Below are 20,666 nucleotides of genomic sequence, written 5' to 3'. Positions count from 1 at the left end.
CACCCACTGATACATAAGCACACACATACTCTTTGTCTCTTCTGTCTGACTGAGCAGTGGCCCCTACTGCTCCCAGCATGCTCTCTGTGCCTGTCTCAGTTCCAAAAGCAGCAGACTGCAAGCCTGGATTGTGTTTCTCTTTGGTTAAGATTGCATGGCTACACTGATTGCTCATAAATATTTGATGCCACAAAATATGGCAGTAGTATGAAATATCTTTTTTTTAGATTTTGTAATGTGATCAATTTAAGTCTGTTAAGTGTAAATGTGTATGGTGGTTAGTGGTGGTGGATGGGAGGTGCCTAAAGTTCAGTGGTGTAGTCAACATCATACACATGTATAAATAATACTTACAAAACAACAGTTTTATGCATATACTGACATATGAAGAAATTGCACATATACCACTATTGTTCCCATATTAAATCACATTATTCTCAAGCCAGGGAGAATAAATATCTGATTTGAGAAAGAGGGAATCATGGATAGCTCCAAATACCAATTTATTTTGGCACAAAATCTGAATGTGGCTGTGGAGATTTGCCCATTCAGCTACAAGAACATTAGTGAGGTCAGGCTCTGATATAGGGCAAGAAGGCCTCAGGCATAGTCAGCATTCCAGTTCATCCTAAAAGTGCTCAGTGGGGTTGAGGTCAGGGCTCCATGCAGGCCACTCGAGTTCTTCCACTCCAGCTTTGGCAAACTGTGTCTTTGTGGACGTTGATATGTGCACAGGGGAATTGTCATGCTGGAACATTATTGGGCTAGGCCCCTTAAGCCCCTGGAGGGGTTGGGTGGATTACACCACTATTGGGGTTCTATCATAACCATAAAGTGGAATTAATGTATCTTGTTCTTCAATTTACAGGAATTGGAGGAGAACTTGCGTGAAACGCAAGCCACAGCCCAGCGCATGGAGACTCATCTGGAGCAGAAAGAGAAACTGTATGAGGATAAGATCAAGGTTGTGTATTAGCAAAAAAAAAAAAAAAAAAAAAAAAAAAAAAAGTTCAAATATTGAAATGAAAATGATGATAATATACTGTTTTCAATGATAGACCTGTGACTTTAACAATGCCTTGCATAAGTATTCACCCCTTGAACTTTTCCACATTTTGTAATGTTGCACCCTGGAACTTTCATGGACTTAACTGGGGTTATGTGTCATGAATATACACAAAATAGCCCATAATATTGAAGGGGGGAATCAATATAGTTAGCAATCAATCAATATAGAACTCTTACTTAGTTCTGTGCAACCAGTTGCCATCAGAAGTCACATAATTAGTTGAATGGAGTCGACCTGTGTGCAATTACAGTGTCATGTGATTTCAATATAAGTACACCTGTTCCTGGAAAACCACAGAATTTGTACTGACCCAGGTGAGTGAATGCTTATGCAATCAACAAATATAATTCAAATTAACTCCATTTCAGTTCTAGTTTTTAGCACTACAAAAAGTCTAAAAGGAACTAATAATTTCACAATTTCAATAATAACTAATTTCATAACCTATATGAAAGCAGATTTATTTACACTTGGCATAATGACTGTATTCCAGCAGAATATGCAGTACATTATACCTTTCAGCTTCAAAAATGATCTGATATACTGTATCATTCTGAAATGTTAATTTAGCACACTGTCTGAGTCATGCTTACTGTACATTATGTTGACAAGGTTTTGGAGACCCAGATGAAGGTAGACTTGGCTGATAAAGAGCTCCTGGAATCGAAACAGGACATATATGAGGAGGAAGCTCGGGAGAAATGCAAATTGATCAGTGAACAGGCAGCGGTAAGACCACTATAAAGCTTGGTGATGGTACCACGAATGTGTTAGCTATAGATAGCTGTTGGTAGCTGTAGTATGATAGGGGAGAGCTGCCTGGTGGATGGGAATTCACGGGTGACCAAATTGGGGGAGAAACCTAAATAAATAAAACATCATTTTATTTTTATTTTCAGTTCCTTTTTCTCAGTGCAGCTAGTATTGGTGTAAGGTAACACACAGGGGCCAATTTAGTGATTTGGGGGCCCTAGGCAAAATATGGGAATATAGGAATTATTTAGCATTAATAATTAAAAATATATTCAATTTGCATTTTTAAGTGGACTTTGGCTTCTGGTGGCCCAAGGCAGTTGCCTACCTTTGCCTAGTGTTATGTCTGGCCCTGGTAACACATACAGTACATATGGATATTTGAGGTGCTACGAGCATCCACAAAACAAGTGGTGGCTGGTATCTCGAGAATTAAACTATTTTGGGTTCACCAATACAATATCTCTCAAGGTTTCATTAATAATAATAATAAAAATAATAATAATAATAATAATAATAATAATAATAACTAAAATTTACATTTTCTGAAGAAAACGGGGGTGGTGCTTGTCCGTGCAAAATTCGACAACAACATGCAACTGCACATGCCGGTCAGTAGGGTACAAAGCTACATGTGTGTACGTGTTTGTTGAAGCATAACTAATTTGGGACTACGTAGGTGCTGAAAATTTCCTATGGAGACAGTAAATCTAAACAACGTCTCAGTTTCCCATTATTGTCTGTGGGGCCAGAATAACGCCATCTTCTGGACATTTCCTGCGAAAATTCCGAAACGCTATGTATATATGTCAGGTCTACTCCCTAAAACTCACGAGAGGATATGTGATACAAGCATGTCAGCCGAACTATGTCTGAACTGTTACACCTGTGTTTTATTCCCCATTCATGCTCTATGGGCCGAAAAAGTTTTTGTCCACGTGCGCGAAAAGTGTGCGTGAGAACACTGAGAAAAGTAATAGCACACCTGTCCCATTGGGGCCGCACATTTTAAAGCATGTTTTGTGACGCTGACGCAAATGGTGTGGGACTAGCTAGTTAATAGCTAATAATAATAATAATATGTGAGATAACAACAGTGATGTTTTGTTACACAAGCACCACTAATAACATCAACAGCAACAACAACTTTTTTGTTACATATTATACTCACTACTGAGCACTTGATGTATTACAGAAGCATCACCAAAATGGGCTAAAATATATTAGCCCAAATGGAGCTGAATTCTAGTGGGCGTGTCACCTGACACGATGGACAGAAATTAACCTTATATTGATTTTTTTTTTTAATCTTTGAAAGACTTAGCCCTACTAGCCCATTGATACGAACCACCCCTGCTGCTTATTAACAAGGTTCTTTCTCTTGCAGACTATCAGTGCTATGGAGTCGAAGATGACCAGCTTGGAGCAGAGGATTGCTGAGCTCTCTGAGGCCAACAAACTGGCAGCCAACAGCAGTATCTACACTCAGAAGAACATGTGAGCTCAGAGTGAGACATGTGCTCACATCCTAAATTGCATTGTATTCAACTGAATTTCAATTTTAATGGTGAGATTTTTATTATAGCTTATTTACATTATCAACAACCTTCAAAGTATTTTCTCAGTATTCTCAGGAAAGTATAAAAAATGTGAGGAAACAAATGAGATTTGGTCCTGCACTTCCCTGCTTTGGTTTATGTATACCTGATTATTTTTTCTTTATTTGAAAAGAGCTGTTTCTGTGGCCTCAATAGAAGCTGTACCAGAATGTTGATATCTGTATGTCTGTGTGCCTTCGGTCTGACATAAAAATCACCAATTTTATGGCAAACCTGTTAGATTGGATTCAAATGATTCAAGGGTGGTTTTAATTGTTGATTGGACAGGTTTACAGTAGAGTGTAATTGTAAGGCCTATAGAAGTTCAAGAAGATAGAGAGAAGGGGGATGATTCACTCTCTCTCTCACACACACACACACACACATGCACAAACATGCACAAACAAACAGGTCTTGAAACTGAAACCTTTTTCGTCTATTACTCCTATTCTTCATATACTTTTCTGATTTACAGTGAACTATAAAACTGTCTCTGATGGAGAAGGTCTTTCAATAAGTATGCTAAGTAATTTTTAGAATTTTGAAATGAGTTAGATTTAATTATCCAAGAATTCTTACAAGACATTGCACCTCACTAGCATTGTACCTGCTTTTATGGAAGATAACTAGACTTTTTGGTCTGTCACTTGAGCACACATTCTCAATTTTTTAGCATCAAAGACATGCATCTTCACATTACTACTATCATTCGTGGTTGCTGTTCTTCAGGAAAGCCCAGGAGGAAATGATCTCTGAACTGAGGCAGCAAAAATTCTACCTGGAGTCTCAGGCAGGCAAACTGGAGGCCCAGAATGCTAAGCTAGAGGAGCATCTGGAGAAAATGAGTCAACAAGAACAAACCAACAAGAGCCGTGTGCTGGAGCTGGAGGCCAGACTCAGAGAGGTGAGAACAAACAGGATTTAAATGCTATTTCTTTGCAAAAAAAAAAAATTGAGTTGGTGTACAAGGACATAGCGAAAAACCTAAAGATTATCTTACCTACAGTGGATCTCTACCTACCTCTAAACATTGGCCTCTCATTTTAGGTGTCCTCAATTCCTTAAAATACACTATATGGCCAAAAGTATGTGGACACCTGACCATCGCACTCATATGTGCTTTTTGAACATCCCATTCCAGTCTCCCCTTTGCTGTTATAATAATCCCCACTCTTCTGGGAAGGTTTTGCACTAGATTTTGGAACGTAGCTGTGGGGATTTGCCCATACAGCCACAACAGCATTAGTGAGGCCCGGCACTGATGTTGGGCAAGGAGGCCTGGGGCACAGTTGGCATTCCAGTTAATCCCATAGGTGTTCTGTGGGGTTAAGATCAGGGCTTTGTGCACAGGCTGCTCGAGTTCTTCTACTCCAACCTTGGCAAAGCTTGTCTTTATGGATCTTGCATTGTGCACAGGGTCATTGTCATGATGGAATATGTTTGGGCTAGGCATCTTGGGCTAGGCATCTAGGTCCAGTCAAGAGAAACTGTAATGCTACAGCATAAAACGACATACTATAGAATTGTGTGCTTCAAACTTTGTGGCAACAGTTTGGGGAAGGCCCAACTATGTGAATGATGATCAGGCATCCACAAACATTTGGTCATATAGTGTCTTTAGCAGATATATACAGTCCTCTTCTGAAAGTATTGGAACAGCAAGGTCAATTCTTTTGTTTTAGCTATACTGTTAAGACATTTGGGATTGAGATCAAAAGATGAGACAAGAATACGAAATGATAAATCAGAATTTCTGCTTTCATTTCCTGATATCTACGTCTAGATATGTTAAACAATTTAGAACATGGCACCTTTTGTTTAAACCCACCCATTTTTTCAAGTGATCAAAAATATTGGAACATGTGACTGACAGGTGTTTCTCATTTCCCAGGTGTGCCCTGTAGGATTGATTGTTTATACTATTAATAACTCTGAATGTCTACTCTTGAGCTACACTGGGTTTCACCTGTGAAGACTAAATTTGTTGTTAAAAAGGATAAACCAACATGAAGACCAGAGAGCTATCTATGGGAGAAAAGCAAGCCATTTCGAAGCTGAGAAAAGAGGTGTTGATGACAGAATCACTGTGAGAGCTGTGAAGGAAAACACAAAAATAACAGTCAGTGACATCACCAACAACTTCCACAGGGCAGGGTTGAAGTTTCAAAGAATACTTTGAAAGCATAAATACAGAGGACATACCACAAAATGCAACCCACTCATCAGCTGTAAGAATCAGAAGGCCAGATTTGAATTCACAAAGAAATGCAGAGATGAGCCACAAAAGTTCTAGGACCCAAGATTAACCTCTACCAAAGTGATGGAAAGGCCAAAGTGTGGAGAAAGAAAAGATCTGCTCATGATTCAAAATGTACAAGCTCATCGGTCAAGCACGGTGGAGGTAGTGTCATGGCTTTGGCTTGCATCACTGCTTCTGGCACAGGCTCACTAATCTTTATTGATGATTTACTTTAATTTACTTTAAGACTATCTGTTCCTATAAATTTGTTCATTGAAAAATTGTGTGGTCTGCCCCCAAAGGTGCCATATTCTGAGTTGTTTAACACATCTAGATGTAAATATCAGGAAATGAAAGCTGAAATTCTGATCTATCTTCTCATATTCATCTTTTGATCTCAAACATATGAGCAACATATGAGCTCATCATTCAAGCACGGAGGTAGTGTCATGGCTTGGGCTTGCATGGATGCTTCTAGAACAAGTTCACTAATATTTATTAATAATGCAACTCATGATGGTAGCAGCAGAATTAATTCAGAAGTCAATGTCTGCCAGTTTACAGAGAAATGCAAACATGTCTGCCAGTTTACAGAGAAATGCATACAATCTAATTGGGAGGAACTTCATCATGCAGCAAGACAATGACTCAAAAGACACTGCCATCACAACAAAGGACTTCATCAGGGGAAAATATTGGAAGGTTTTAGACAAGCCAAGTCAATCACCAGACCTTAACCCAATTGAGAATGCATTTCACCTCCTGAAGAGGAGACTGAAGGAAGAAACCGCCCAAAAAAAAAAAAAAACCAACAACTGAAAAAGCTGCGGTCTAAGCCTGGATAAGCATCACAAAAGAAGAATGGAACAGTTTGGTGATGTCAGTGGATTGCCGACTGTTCCAATACTTTTGCTCACCAAAAATCCAGGTGATCTGCCACCAAAGATGCCAAATTATTAGTTGTTTAACACATCTTGATGTAAATATCAGGATATATAAATTTTTTGATCTCAAACCCAAATGTCTTCAGTGTATAGCAAAAACAAAAGAATTGGCCTTGCTGTTCCAATACTTTCGGAGGGAACTGTAATCGAGGTGGAATGCTGGCACAGCGGGTAGCATTACCACAGATTCATCATTGGTCACTGATTCGATCCTGTGCCTTGGTTACTATTTTTGCATATTCTCCCTGTGTCTATGTAAGTTTCCATTGGGTTCTCCAGTTTCCTCCCACCTCCAATGCTTGTAGTTGGGGTGTATCCGGGGTGTATTCCTGCCTCAGTTCAAGTGTTCCTGGGATAGAGTCCAGATAACTGACCAGTATAAAGCAGTTACTGAAGTAGAATGAATAAATGAGGTATATAAAATCACAGAAAAATTCAATAATGGAAAATGGGAAGGAAAAAAAAAACATAAAACATTTCCAACTAGTAATATGCGACATCTCACGAGGCTCTGACCTAGATGAAATTATTGTTGGTTCCTTATATATCAGTTTTCATTAATCATCAAATTCACTTTTACTGATACATGGAGCTCTTTAGAACACCCATCAGCTGCTGAACTCAAACAATTAATAATTTCCGTACTGACAAAAAGACTTTCATAATGAAGGGATTTAAAGTAGAAATAAGGTTTATTAACACAACAGAGAAACATTGTGACACATAATTATGCTCAGTAATTGGGAAAAAGTCCCTTTACCTCTTTAGATCGGCCTGGAACATGAGGAGCAGAAGCTGGATTTAAAGCGGCAAGTGTCAGAGCTGACACTGTCATTACAGGAGAGAGAGTCTCAGATCAGCAGCCTGCAGGCTACACGCCATGCCTTGGAAAGCCAGTTACAGCAGGCCAAAACTGAGCTAGAGGAGACCACTGCTGAGGCAGAGGAGGAAATCACTGTTCTCCGGGTGAGATAAAGTTTACTAAATAAAAAACTTTAATATAGAAAAAAATATAATTTTGGAGAACAAGAAATAAGACGTGCATATTACCCAACAACATAAATTTAGATCTAAATCTGTATTCAGATTTCTATGAAGCTGCTTTGTGACAATTTAAAGTGCTATATAAAATTGGGTTGAATTGAATTGAATCTACATATTTACTACATTATCAGGTGAAATACAGGTCAGGTCCACAAATATTTGGACATTGAAAAATTATTGTTTTATTGTTATTTTAGCTGTCTTCCACAGTATAGTGGAGATTAAATAGTATGAAAGTGCAGACTTCCAGGTTTAATGTAAGGGTATTTGCATCCAAATAGGGCGAATAGTATAGGAATTACATCCAATTTTTCTTCTTCTTCTTTTATGGGACCAAAAGTAATTTGAACTTAAACTTGCATAATCATAAATTAACTTGTCATTTACATTGTCACAAATCCTTTGTAGCCAATGACTGCCTGAAGTGTGGAAGACATAGGCATCACCAGATGCTGGGTTTCTTCCCCGGTTACTGCAGCTGTCTTCAGGTCCAGCTTGTTCTTGGGGCATTTTTCCTACAGTTTTGCCTTCAGCAAGTGTGAACTTGAGCAAATAATATGGCCCTATACACTTCATAATTTATCCTAATGCTTTTGTCAGCAGTTACTTCAACAAGGAAACCAGTTCCACTGGCAGCCATACATGCCCATGGCATAAGATGAAGTGGTAAGTTTCAGATCATGAGCAGTTCCTTCCCTTCTCCATACTCTTCTCTTCCCATTATTTCAGTACAAGTTGATCTTATCTCCTCTATCCACAGGATGTTGTTCCAGAAATGTATGGACTTTTTAGCCCATAGTTTATTGGCAACTTCTAACCTGGTCTTCCTGTTTTTGAGGCTTACCAATGGTTTACATCATGTGGTATTTACTCTGATGAAAACTTCTCTTGATTGTTGACTTTGACACAAATATGCCTACTTCCTGGAGGGTGTTCTTGATCTGGTCCACTGTTGTGAAGGGTTCTTTTCTACAGGGAAATAATTCTTCTCTCATCCACCACAAATGTTTTCTCTGGTCTTCTGGGGCTCTTGGTGTTCCAGGGCACACCAGTGCTTGCTTTCTTTTTAAGAATGTACTGGCCACACCTAATTTTTTTGCTATCCCTCTGATTTGATTTCTTTTGATTTTTTTTTCTCACACATCTGGGACAGCTGAGCATCCAATTGTCCAATTACCTTTAATCCCTTAAAATGGGGACGGGGACGGGGAATTGCTGTAATTCCTAAACTGTTCACCCAAAGTGGATGTAAATAATCTCAAATTAAACCTGAAGGTCTTCACTTTATATTCATTCCTTCATTCATATTCATTATTTACTGAGGTAGATAGATAAAATAACAATAACTTTGTCAATGTTTAAATATTTATGGACCTGACTGTATGTCAACAAGAATGTTCATCCTACATAGTTTTATTCACTATACTCTTGAAACTCTGGATCTTGCAACATTCACCACAGAGCTCTCTAGGCTCTTGAAATGCACTGTACAAGAGTGTGCACTCTTACCCATTCTTGGTTGTAACTGATGTGGCTTTCTTTTTTTTAAGGCTCACCGGGATGAAATCCAACGAAAGTTTGATGCCCTGAGGGACAGCTGCGCGGTATGCTATTGATTTTTAGATTTAACTGCACAGAATTGGGCTACCTTGTTTGTACCAGTTAATAATCCATATTAAAGGAACAGTTCAGCATTTTTCAACGGAATAATTATGGGGCTGTATTCAGAGTAAGCAAGTTCATATTATATATATCAGTAATTTTGTGGGGACACATTTGGCCTGTATAGGTGTTTAACTTGAAATTATGTGGCCCATTTCAATTATTAAAATTATCCGTGCTCAGTTCACACTAAAGTTGCCAGATTTGTCTTGTTCCGAGCTTTCAGGACAGAGCTTTGTATGATGCAGTGTGTGTGCTTTTTTCAAGCTTTCATTATGCTATTTTGAGTTTTATAATTAATAAACGTTGCTCATGTTTTGGTTAATTTGCATCCTTCTCCAAAGAAAATATGTTCATATTTCAATGGATAAGCTGACATATCAGTAATCTGTGATGGTTAAAGCTCACTTTAATAGATGGAGTTCCTAATTTCAATGTAAAAACCAACATGCCATATGAAATTCAGTTCTCTAGATATTATCTCAGATTAAGATTCTGTCTCCTCTGATCTTTTCTGTGCACATCAAATAAACAAATTGTGTTCTCTCCTGGGACAATTCATATGAAAATATTGTGGTTGTAACAAAATATCAGACAGTGTTTCTTGACTTAATATTGCTCCTCGTTTGTGCAAAGATTGCATAAGAAAAATGAGTTCAAAATCACAATTGCACATACCTGAGACACTGTTTTCAGCAAACTCCACCCCGTGCACACAACTCACTGCAGCTGTCTGAGCAGCACCCAATTCTGACATTATGTGTCACGTTTGAATACCAACGTGCACAATTTCAGTATTAACTCAACTCTGAATACGGCCCCTATAGTGTATGATTTTACTTGAAACTAATTTACAGTGTTTTCTGGGATTAATCAACATTTGTGTGAATCACTTTCTTCATTCAAAGGTATGTGTTACCAACATGATTGTGCAGGTATACCACAAAATCTTGGGAAAAGCATTAGTAAATGAAATGACTTTATACTGTAGTGCTTCAGTGTTCAAAAGATAAAACTACATAATAACCACATTCTGTGTCATAACCTACAATCTTATGGTGTAAAAGTTGTCCATTTCTGAGATATTATACTCATCTTTCATTTAATCTTTGTTACCAATAAAAGCAAAATTAAAAAATTTAATGTTATTTTTTGTTTGGGTGAATTACATTCCATAGATACCTGATCTCTTGGGATTAAAGCCATTTTCTATTTTTTAAATAAATGTTAAAGGTGGCTTTATTCTGCAATACCTCTGGGTTTCTCTTCATTGTTATCTAATCTATCACCATCTTTCTCTTCTTATCTTGTTGGCCTACTTTTACTGTCCACCCACACACAAGCTGTTTGAGCGTCTTCACCATGGCTCTAGATCAGCCAGTGAAACATTGTGTGACAGCTCTACCACGTTGCTTTACTCTGAAGATTATTTCTCCTGTACCCGTTGCATTACATCCACAACATTCTATGTATCTGCTTGACTTTGGATAACTAAAGATTTACAAAGAATAACACAGGAAGTTTTTGTTAGAGGGCAAGTATATTTTAGCAGTTTATTGAGATGTAATGATCCTAAAATGTTATTAGTCACATTTATATTGCTTATTGTATGGTTATTATGTGCTAATGTTTATAAGGATAGGTGACAACTTAGGAGTTACAGTATATTAAGAGAGGTATTTGTGTACTATACAATATACCTGTTCCTCAACAAAAAAAGAAGGAGTTAATGAACTTCCAGTTAATGCTTGCTGCCACTTTCTCACTGCTGATTGGGTGCTGATCCCAGGATTAAGGGATTTTCAGGAGAACAAATTTCACCCTGATTCCTCAGTTGCTCAATAGCTGAATTATTTATTTTATATTTTATTTCATATATATATATATATATATATATATATATATATATATATATATATATATATATAATATATATATATATATATATACCAATACTTTCCCACCCAGGGAAATTGATTTGCAGACTTGCTATGCTTTGAATATCTCATATTATCTTGGCCACTTGTTTTAGGTGATCACTGACCTGGAGGAGCAGTTGACTCAGCTGACACAGGAAAATGCAGAGTTAAACAGGCAGAACTTCTACCTTTCCAAGCAGCTGGATGAAGCCACTGACGAGAATGAGGAGAGACTGCAGCTTAGCCAAGAGGTGGATCGCCTGCGCAGAGAAGTGGCTGACAGAGAGATGCACCTCAACAACCAGAAACAAGTAAACACACACATACATATGTACATGCACACACATACAGAATCCATTTTTTTCCTTTATAATAACCTTTTTATAGTAGCTTTATTTGTTTTACAGAAATAATTAGGGGGTTATTGACAGGTTTTGTGGAACTGCAGCCACATGTCCAAACAAATATACTGAAGCTAATGATACAAACAGAAAAGGAAGGAGTCATTACTCTTAATTCCTCTACAAGGAACACTTGATAAGTTAGAAAATAATGCAAGATGCTTCCTTTGTTTCATAGCATCACGGAAAAAAAGATGGTGTGTAGAAGAGCAGAGGCTGGGTGAATTTGCCTGTGTGTGTGTGTGTGTGTGTGTGTGTGTGTGTGTGTGTGTGTGTGTGTGTGAGAGAGAGAGAGAGAGTGAGACAGAGAGAGAGAGAGAGAAATGGAGCCGTTGCATGTGTGTGGGAGGCAGTTCATGTGGGTGTGCGCTGTCTCAGTACTGGCTGTTGTGTAACACAAGCGAATGGTAATCATAGGCACTTGTGGGAAGGAGAGATGTGTCATCCACACTCTCAGGTCCCCTCCGCTTAGCTTTGTTGGACATCGCAGGGGCATCTATACATGGATATATTTGGAGCCTCTTTTCACATTTCTTTTCTCTTTCCCAGCCTCTTTCCTCTTATTCTGTGTCATTTTGATGTAGTAGGATTGCAGCAGTACAATTAAAAACTGTCACAGAGCTGTCCAGTTACACCCAGTACACCCAAGAGATAAGATATAGCTGGGGTTTAGGTTGCTTACCACTGGAAGTATAACTGGGAAGTTGGGAAGTAATAATAATAATAATAATAATAATAATAATTTTTGCCTTTATGCTTTCCATTGTAAATAACTCAAGAATGCTCTAGATTAGTCTTCTCACTACTGTTGATTATAATGTAATTATCTGTAATATTAACTGTGGCAAATTTGTATTTCATTTATTTTAATTATAGATGAATTATGATAATATTTTTGACATATATTTTTAGTCTTGGTCTTGGCAGGACAACACAGTTTGAATCACTGTCCCACTATACAGTGAAAATGAAAGACTCATTTGTATTTACACAATACTCTGTAAGAACCTTGTCAGTACATGGTTCAGTAAACACAGCAGACCAGGGTTCTGCTGTGTTTACTGAGAGAGCTCATAGGAGCTTTTTTTATTTCCTTGTGCCCTTGGCATAGAAGAAAAACGGTAATGTAAAATTTAAAAAAAAAAATCATGTTGCAGATTTACAGCTCACCCATGGCAGCCTGCTTTTTCTTTTACTCTGCTCATGGCAATAAACCCACAAAACACTTAGCTCACTGCTCAGATTGTGTGTGTGTGTGTGTGTGTGTGTGTGTGAGAGAGAGAGAGAGAGAGAGAGAGAGAGAGACAGAGTTCACATAAACATAAATGTGACACTGTTAATTACTTATCTAGCTTGTACCCAAATGCCTCCCTCCCAGTACAGACACCCAACTGTTACATACTGAATTTAATGACAGACTGAATTTAATGTGACAGACTGCAACACCTCATATTATCTCTTAATTAGTTGATGAATAATCAATAAGTCAGAATGAATTAGTAATCTGTGAGTGGGTGTATTTTGTGTGTGTGTGTGTGTGTGTGTGTGTGTGTGTGTGTACAGAACATAGAGACCCTGAAGACGACATGTACCATGCTGGAAGAGCAGGTGCTAGAGCTGGAGACTCTGAATGACGAGCTATTGGAGAAGGAGAGGCAGTGGGAGAGCTGGAGGACGGCACTGGAGGAAGAGAAGAACCAGGCTGAACGCAGGGCTCGAGAAATACAGAGACAGCTGGACAATGAAAAACAGAATAGGTTATAATGCAGAAATACACATATACACATATTTCAGAACACAGTTCTCTGACTCTCTTGCTATGTTTTATTCAGGTTGCGTGCTGACCAGCGCAGCTCTGAGTCTCGTCAGGCTGTTGAGCTGGCAGTAAAGGAACACAAGGCTGAGATCCTGGTGCTGCAGCAGGCCTTGAAGGACCAGAAACTGAAAGCAGAAGGCCTCTCTGATACAGTATGTTTTTGAATACCACTTGTTTCTTATATCTGACTTGGAGACACACATCCAGACTGATGAAGATATTTTTTGTAATTAAAATTAAATATTAAAATTTTAATAACAGAACATAATGCAACCATAAAAAGAGAGCAGTAAGGTAAATCAGTGTTTTCAACTTTCATATAGTACCATTATTAGTTAGTTGATGAGTTGAATCAGATGAACATCAAAATGTGCAGGGTGGTAGTACTCCAGGGAATGATTTATCTAGTATTTTGAGTGAAAGGGAGAGAATGAATGCTATTTTTCCCTTACTTTCCTTCAGCTGAGTGACCTGGAAAAGAAACACTCCATGCTGGAGATGAATGCACGCAGCCTGCAGCAGAAACTGGAGACTGAGCGAGAGCTTAAACAGAGGCTGGTGGATGAGGTACTCTCTGACTGTTTTACTGGGAAGCTCATTTTCAGAAAATACTGACAGAGCAAATGCTCTCTATAAGAGAAAAGGTATTTGTGTCAGGACTTACATTAAGTTCTACAGTGATGAAATACATACAGCTTAACAGTGAAATGTAGTGGTGTGAGTTGGAGGAAGATGCAAATCACAACATTAAATCTCATTGTTTCCACCCCATCCCACCCCCAAGCAAACATAAATGTATTCATACCCCATATGCATATAAATAATACACATGATTCTCAGTGTATCTGAAGGACGTTTCTTAATTTGAATAGTCTAATACAAAACTATTAGATCAAATGTGGATTGTTCACCAGGCTTTACTGAAATTTCACAGTTATACAGAAATACAATACAATAATGTGGTGAAAATACAGTACTGTATCATAATTTTATAGCAGTATCAATTCAGTTATTATTGTAAATGTATTTTACTGTAATAATCTATACAGTAATCACTTGTAATCAATCACATTTTATAGTATCATACTGTATTATACAGCAAATTACTGAAAAATAATTTTAGCTATTAATGCATAAAAACAATAAAATCCAGGAAACGAATTTTTTTTCTTGATATATTAATGAGAAATGAATGAATATACTAATGAAAATAGCAGATTATTTCAAACCATCACTTGTAGATTTATGTTAAGCTTGGCATCAATGCAAATGAGGTGACAGCACTTGAAAATCTGTTGAACAGTTCAAATCCCACACATTTTCAAATGATCAAAGATATTGGAACATGTGACTGACAGGAGTTTCTTTTTGCCCAGGTGTGCCCTGTTAGATTGATTGTTTAAACAATTAACAACTCTGAAAAGATGGAAAATTGATCAGAGCCTTTGCACAAGCATTGGGCATAGCCAGTCAACAATTTGGAATGTCTTGAAAAAGAAAGAAACCTCTGATGTACAGACATCAAACAACCAGACATCAAACAGGTTGGCCAAGGAAAACAACAGAAGTTAATGACAGAAACATTGTGAAAAACCCCAAGAACAACAGTCAGGGACATCATCAAAAATCCCAACAGGGCAGGGGTGAAGGTATCACAATCCACCATTCAAAGAAGACTTTGAGAGCAGAATTATAGAGGCCATACCACACGATGCACACCACCCATCGGCAGTACGAATCAGAAGGCCAGATTGGAATTTGCAAAGAAATACAGAGATGAGCCACAAACATTTTGGAACCAAGATTAACCTCTACGAAAGTGATGAAAAGGCCAAAATGTGGAGAAAGAAAGGATCTGCTCATGATCCAAAACACTGCTCATTAGTGGTGGAGGTAGCATAATGGCTTGGGCTTGCATGGTTTCCTCTGGAACAGGCTCACTAATCCTAATGATGTAACTCATTATGGTAGCAGCAGTATGAATTCAGAAGTCTACAGAAACATTCTTTATGCCAATTTATAAAGAAATGCACCCAATCTAATTGGGAGAAACTTCAATATGCAGCAAGACAATGATCCAAAACAATCTAATATACACTAAAGCAGAAATCTTCCCTGATTGTGTTTTTATGTGTGTACGTGTCTGTGCAGCAAGCAAAGCTACAGCAGCAGCTGGACATGCAAAAGAGTCATATTTTCAGATTGACGCAGGGCCTGCAGGATGCTTTGGACCAGACCGACCTACTGAAGACTGAGAGAACAGACCTGGAGTATCAGCTAGAAAACATACAGGTATATCCCTTAAATATTCATGAATTCATAGCTGAAAGTGTGATTAATCAAGATTCAGTAAAATTCAGTATTGAAAACAAAATCCAATAATGACACTAAAAGGAAAATGTATGCATTTTGCATAAATCTCTTTCAGGCAGCATATTCACATGAGAAGGTGAAGATGGAGGGCACCATCACCCAGCAGACCAAGCTTATAGACTTCCTGCAGGCCAAGGTAGACCATCCCTCTAAGAAGAAAAAGGTCAGAGTCTGCTGGGCATTCGTCTCATTACCCCACCAACTAACTGCTTGCTGAAAATGCTTCTCTCTGAAGCCCTTATTAATTGTCCCTATAACCACATAAGTGTGGTCCAATTTTGCATGACCATGGTGCATTGTTTCATGAAGCAGACAAAAGGACACAAGTGCTAGTTTTATTAAAATCAATGTAGCAGACAAACCACAGGACTAGGCAATACTCAGAAACATGAGGCAGGCAAATGGTGAAGTGATCAGCAAACAAGCATAAACTACACAAGACTAAATCAGCAAACATGAAGTCAGTTAGGTCTTGTCCACTAATTTGATTGGACGAGCGGCATTCCAAGAGTGCTTATATTTAGTATAACCTCACTGTGATGTTTCACTGTTTGTATCACTGTTTGTATTCACGTGTCTGTGCAGCAAGTAATTGTCTGCGTTTGCCACATAAAATTCCAATTCTAACAACAGTCCCACTGAAACCGTTACTACAGCAGAGTTAGTGATATCATCAGCCGACATGCCAAACGATACATTTTTCATGAATATAACTTCTGACTTAAAATATGAAACCTCGTCAGATGAAGATGATAGAAGGGAAGCCTTTTCATGCACTTTTAATGGGAATGTTCCAATCATTGTGAGCTAGTTAGCCAGCTAGCTAATGGGCTATCAGTGAGTGTGGCTTTTTCAGGATCTATTTCTGTTGGGAGAGCAAAATTATTTGGCCATAACATGTCTCAAATGTCAGTTTTAATTTCTTATTTATAAATCAGTTATATACAACCAATATCACATGAGCAAGAGTGTGGTTATACTGAATATCAGCATGGCTGTGATTACCTGCAGCACTTAGCCTGCAGCCTCATGCCTATGGCTGAATCAAAGTCGTGCTGATATTCAGTATAACCACACTCTTGCTCATGCAATATTGCTTAAACAAGACAGATAACAAAGGTTTGGAATCATCACAGAAAAAAATGCTGAAGTGGTACATCACAAAGTAACTTTTTGTTGAGAGTCTGACTTATTTAAAAGGAGTAGTGTGATTGCAAACAGATGAGTTCCATTAGAAATCAGGTGAGAAGGGATAGATGTTTGCAGGGAGCAGGGATGGAGGTCATGTGATGTGGTTTTGGGCTGTGGATCATGGAAGCATGCAACTTTGGTCTGCAACTTTGGGAGCTGCACACACAGACATGACGCTTTGTCACATTCAAGTAGCCTGCATGTAAGTCTTTGCCCAAGCATCAGAGCTATACAGATATGTAAGAAGTAGACAGTGACACCAAATTTGATTGAATATCTAAATCCTGGACATTCTAGCTGAGTAAGGTTATGGTTAGGGTGATAAAAGCATTGTCAATAGATCATTGGGCCTGGGCGGTTCACTCTGGCTCTGCTTTGTGTGCAGGGCATCTTCGGTGGCAGGCGTCGGGAGGACCTGCTGGCAGCGCTGGCAGCCCAGGGTCAGACCCAGACAGCCTCTGTGCCTGTTGTGACCCCTGTGCCCCTGCAGTACAGTGATATGAAGGCAGCGCTGGATAAAGAGCGTGCCCGCTGCTCTGAGCTGGAGGAGGCCCTCCAAAAGACACGCATGGAACTTAGAGAGGGTGAGATGTAGTTATACATGAACCTAAGAAGATGATTACATCTTTATGCTGTTACTCCAAATAAGTAGGACTGTGAAAATCTTAAGGAAAGTGACATATAATTTCAGTAAATCTTTTGGCCTAAAAACACAAAACATTAAATGGCCATTGATAAAGATATTCAAACAAAGGAGCTACTTGCAATCAGTAAATGTGCATTTTTTTGCTCAGTGTTTTTTTTTAATTCTCATTTGTTCCTCATGCCCCCTCTCCTTTAGCCATGCAGTTTAATAAAGCACTGGAACATGGTGGTACCCCTGCCACTCCTGGTCTGGCCCGGCAGCAGCTCATGATGTCAACTAAGTCTACCAAATCCCCTGAACACCAGCCCAACCCTTCCAGCCTGGCACAATCCAATTCCAGCCGCAGGAAGGAGACAGCCACCTCTGACGGTTAGTACACAGCCTCATTTTAAAGAAATTCTCCCTCTCAAGGAAATAGGCATCACTGTTGGGTAATTTCCATGTGTAATATTTGTATTTGGTCTATTTCACCAATCTGGTCCATTTGACCAGTCATTTTGCCTACACTTAAAATAAAAAAGGAGATCAGTAAGAAAATGACATTAGAAACTGATATGATCCTTAGTTACTTTATTGTTTGACTTTCAATGAGCTATTAAATAGCTATTAAAATTGGCCATTCTTATCTCACATGCTTTTTTTCCTGCAGAAATAAGGAGAGCCACTTCTGAAAGTAAGTTATACATTAGGCTAAGGATGCTTGCTTTCTAATGTTCCAAAGATAAGCTCGCTGTTCAAAAAAGGAAAAAAGTACTTTGGTTGAACTCTCTTTAATGCTCCAAAATGAGCCAGTTTTTATCAGTATAAACCTATATGCTTTATGGTATCATATTGTGCATTTGCTGTGGTACATCATTAAAACTTCTCCATTGCATAACAATCATATTGTAAAATCATTCTTCAGGACCACTTCCACTGCAGAAAACACAAGCTGTTGGGGACAATGAGCTTATCTCTGAATGCAACCTTGGGCCATGACCCTCACTGAAAACCAGTGACCATGCTCTTACTACTCTTCATCATCTGACATGTTATAAATCCTATATTTCAGTTGAAAAGCTGCATGTCACACCACAACAGCCAATCATGGGCAACTCAGGATGAATTGTCTTTGAATTGTCTGAATTGGCTACTATCTCCTTCTGTTTAGCCAAATACTCTCAGGGTGTTTTGACATTGCTTTTATCATCTTTTAGGTTGGGTGGGTATGTTGGGTTGGCAGGATAATGTGGTTAGCAAAGGATGATGTACAGATGACCAAGTTGTGCTGTTTTGACCTGTTCACTGTTTAGAATATGTGCGACGTGTAAAGGAGAGGCTTCATCACAGTACTCATGGTAGCCACAGCACCCCACACCGGTTCACCCAGGGTCTCAACATGAGGGCAGCCAAGTGTACTGTATGCCTAGACACCGTCCATTTCGCCCGGCAGGCGGCTACCTGCATTGGTACGGTGTCGAGACATCTTTGTCAATTCACACAAATGTGTTATATAGTAAGGTCCAATCCAATTAACTGTTTTTATTAATTTATGTATGAAAAACTAATGCAGATTCTTTTTCTCAAATGGTGCTTATTATTATTTTAAAATTCATAACTAAGACAAATCACTTTTTAGGTGTCTTTGCATTAAATTAAAGTGAATACAATATATCTGAATATTAAGTTTGCACACTGCCACTAGCTACGTTTCCATCCAAGGATTTTTTTACATTTATTTAAATTTTTTATTTTATTTATTTATTTTTATTTAGCGAAAAAAGGTTTACTGATATAGCTGATGGAAACTCAAATTATCGATAAAATTTCACAAGTGTCGACATAATCTTCTTTGTTTAACTTTAGCGCGTAAATTCGATGTCTACACTTCAAATGCTGCGAAAAAATGGTTTGGAAACTTTTTTTTCTCGAGAAAAATGGCATTCGCGCCACTGTCACATGACAGAATTTATCCATTCGTCGAGGGAGGAATAGGGATGTGCGTGCAAGCAGGCGCACCGTGAACCTGTGATACAAGATGCGCCGAAGAATTACGGTATGCAGCTTCGGCTCTGCTACATTCGGCAGCCTGATATAACGCCGGATTAATTTTTCACACACAGAATATGCACATCGATGGACGGTCGTATTACTAACCCGAAAGTTTTCCCCACTACTCTGTGGCGCAGGTCGCCAGCTTGAACAGCGCGATGGCAGTCTTTTCAGGTCCTGCGATGGGTGCAGTTCTCCACCACCACCTCCCAGACACATGGGCTTCGTCGCATAAATTTGACGAAGGTTACTTGGAGCCCTGTCAGATGAGCACCTGCTCGATTCTGACGTCGTTTTCTGATATTTCGTGCAATTGCAATTATTTGTTAAATTAAAATGAAAGTAAGCTGGCCAGTTTCATTGTCTCAGTACTCTCCACTGTACAAAGATTTGAGGACATGCGGGACGCAAAATGTGCACAATTTGCGATATACACAAAATTATGCATGGAAACGGCTCAAGGGCAGATTTCTTTTGAGATACACCAAAACTTGCATCAGAGACAGTTTTTTGTTTGTTTGTTTAAGGGTGACGTCATCACGCACACCATTTTATCGGTAAAAGGCCAATTGGATGGAAACAGGCGGGAGACAGCAAATTTTTTTTTTTTTTTTTTTTTTTTTTAACGCACTTTCACTTTGTCGATAACAGAAACGCGCAAAAAGTGGTTGGAAGTGTAACCCTAGCTTGATACTCTTGTTTTAGCTGTATTTTTCTTTCCCACATTAGAATGCCATGCTTTGTGCCACCCAAAATGCTCCCCCTACCTTCCAGCCACATGTGGTGTGCCCACCGAATACGCCCTTCACCTATCTGAGGCTCTGTGCAGGGAGAAGAGCAGCAACTCGGGCCTACAGCTCAAAGACTCCAGTGGACACATGAGGCTGGAGGGCTGGATGAAACAGCCCAGGTCAGAACACACTGCATTCCACCATCAGTACTATACCATCACCACACCAACTAGGACAATAATGCCAGTG

At 38.8% G+C, this 20,666-nt stretch overlaps 1 protein-coding gene and 1 long non-coding RNA gene across 10 annotated transcripts in view; one reads left to right on the top strand and one right to left on the bottom strand.

The window, feature by feature from the left end:
- LOC113524481 (citron Rho-interacting kinase) overlaps positions 1-20,666 on the top strand; it is a 63,188-nt gene that overhangs the window by 20,516 nt on the left and 22,006 nt on the right. For 4 of the 8 annotated variants that reach the window (XM_034306676.2, XM_034306682.2, XM_053235948.1 and 1 more), the window contains exons 10-26: positions 869-964; positions 1,682-1,798; positions 3,210-3,319; positions 4,150-4,324; positions 7,372-7,569; positions 9,198-9,251; positions 11,342-11,539; positions 13,193-13,386; positions 13,462-13,597; positions 13,908-14,012; positions 15,597-15,737; positions 15,874-15,981; positions 17,395-17,593; positions 17,851-18,024; positions 18,305-18,328; positions 18,948-19,103; positions 20,416-20,596. In XM_034306676.2, the coding sequence (XP_034162567.1) occupies positions 869-964; positions 1,682-1,798; positions 3,210-3,319; positions 4,150-4,324; positions 7,372-7,569; positions 9,198-9,251; positions 11,342-11,539; positions 13,193-13,386; positions 13,462-13,597; positions 13,908-14,012; positions 15,597-15,737; positions 15,874-15,981; positions 17,395-17,593; positions 17,851-18,024; positions 18,305-18,328; positions 18,948-19,103; positions 20,416-20,596 (2,366 nt within the window). The remainder of the gene's footprint in view (positions 1-868; positions 965-1,681; positions 1,799-3,209; positions 3,320-4,149; positions 4,325-7,371; positions 7,570-9,197; positions 9,252-11,341; positions 11,540-13,192; positions 13,387-13,461; positions 13,598-13,907; positions 14,013-15,596; positions 15,738-15,873; positions 15,982-17,394; positions 17,594-17,850; positions 18,025-18,304; positions 18,329-18,947; positions 19,104-20,415; positions 20,597-20,666) is intronic. The other 4 variants (XM_034306680.2, XM_053235952.1, XM_053235950.1 and 1 more) reach the window with 2 other exon arrangements.
- On the bottom strand, positions 6-20,498 carry LOC117597830 (uncharacterized). 2 transcript variants are annotated; one of them, XR_004578591.2, is made up of 6 exons: positions 19,792-20,498; positions 13,222-13,363; positions 11,354-11,504; positions 7,364-7,534; positions 1,663-1,726; positions 6-925 (listed from the first exon to the last, which is right to left on the bottom strand). It is a non-coding gene; the product is annotated as an uncharacterized LOC117597830 (long non-coding RNA). The 2 variants fall into 2 exon arrangements; XR_004578590.2 differs by lacking the exon at positions 7,364-7,534.

Source organism: Pangasianodon hypophthalmus, chromosome 8, assembly GCF_027358585.1.
Source record: "Pangasianodon hypophthalmus isolate fPanHyp1 chromosome 8, fPanHyp1.pri, whole genome shotgun sequence".
Taxonomy (NCBI): Eukaryota; Metazoa; Chordata; class Actinopteri; order Siluriformes; family Pangasiidae; genus Pangasianodon; species Pangasianodon hypophthalmus.
This window is presented reverse-complemented; position numbering and strand designations above follow the sequence as displayed.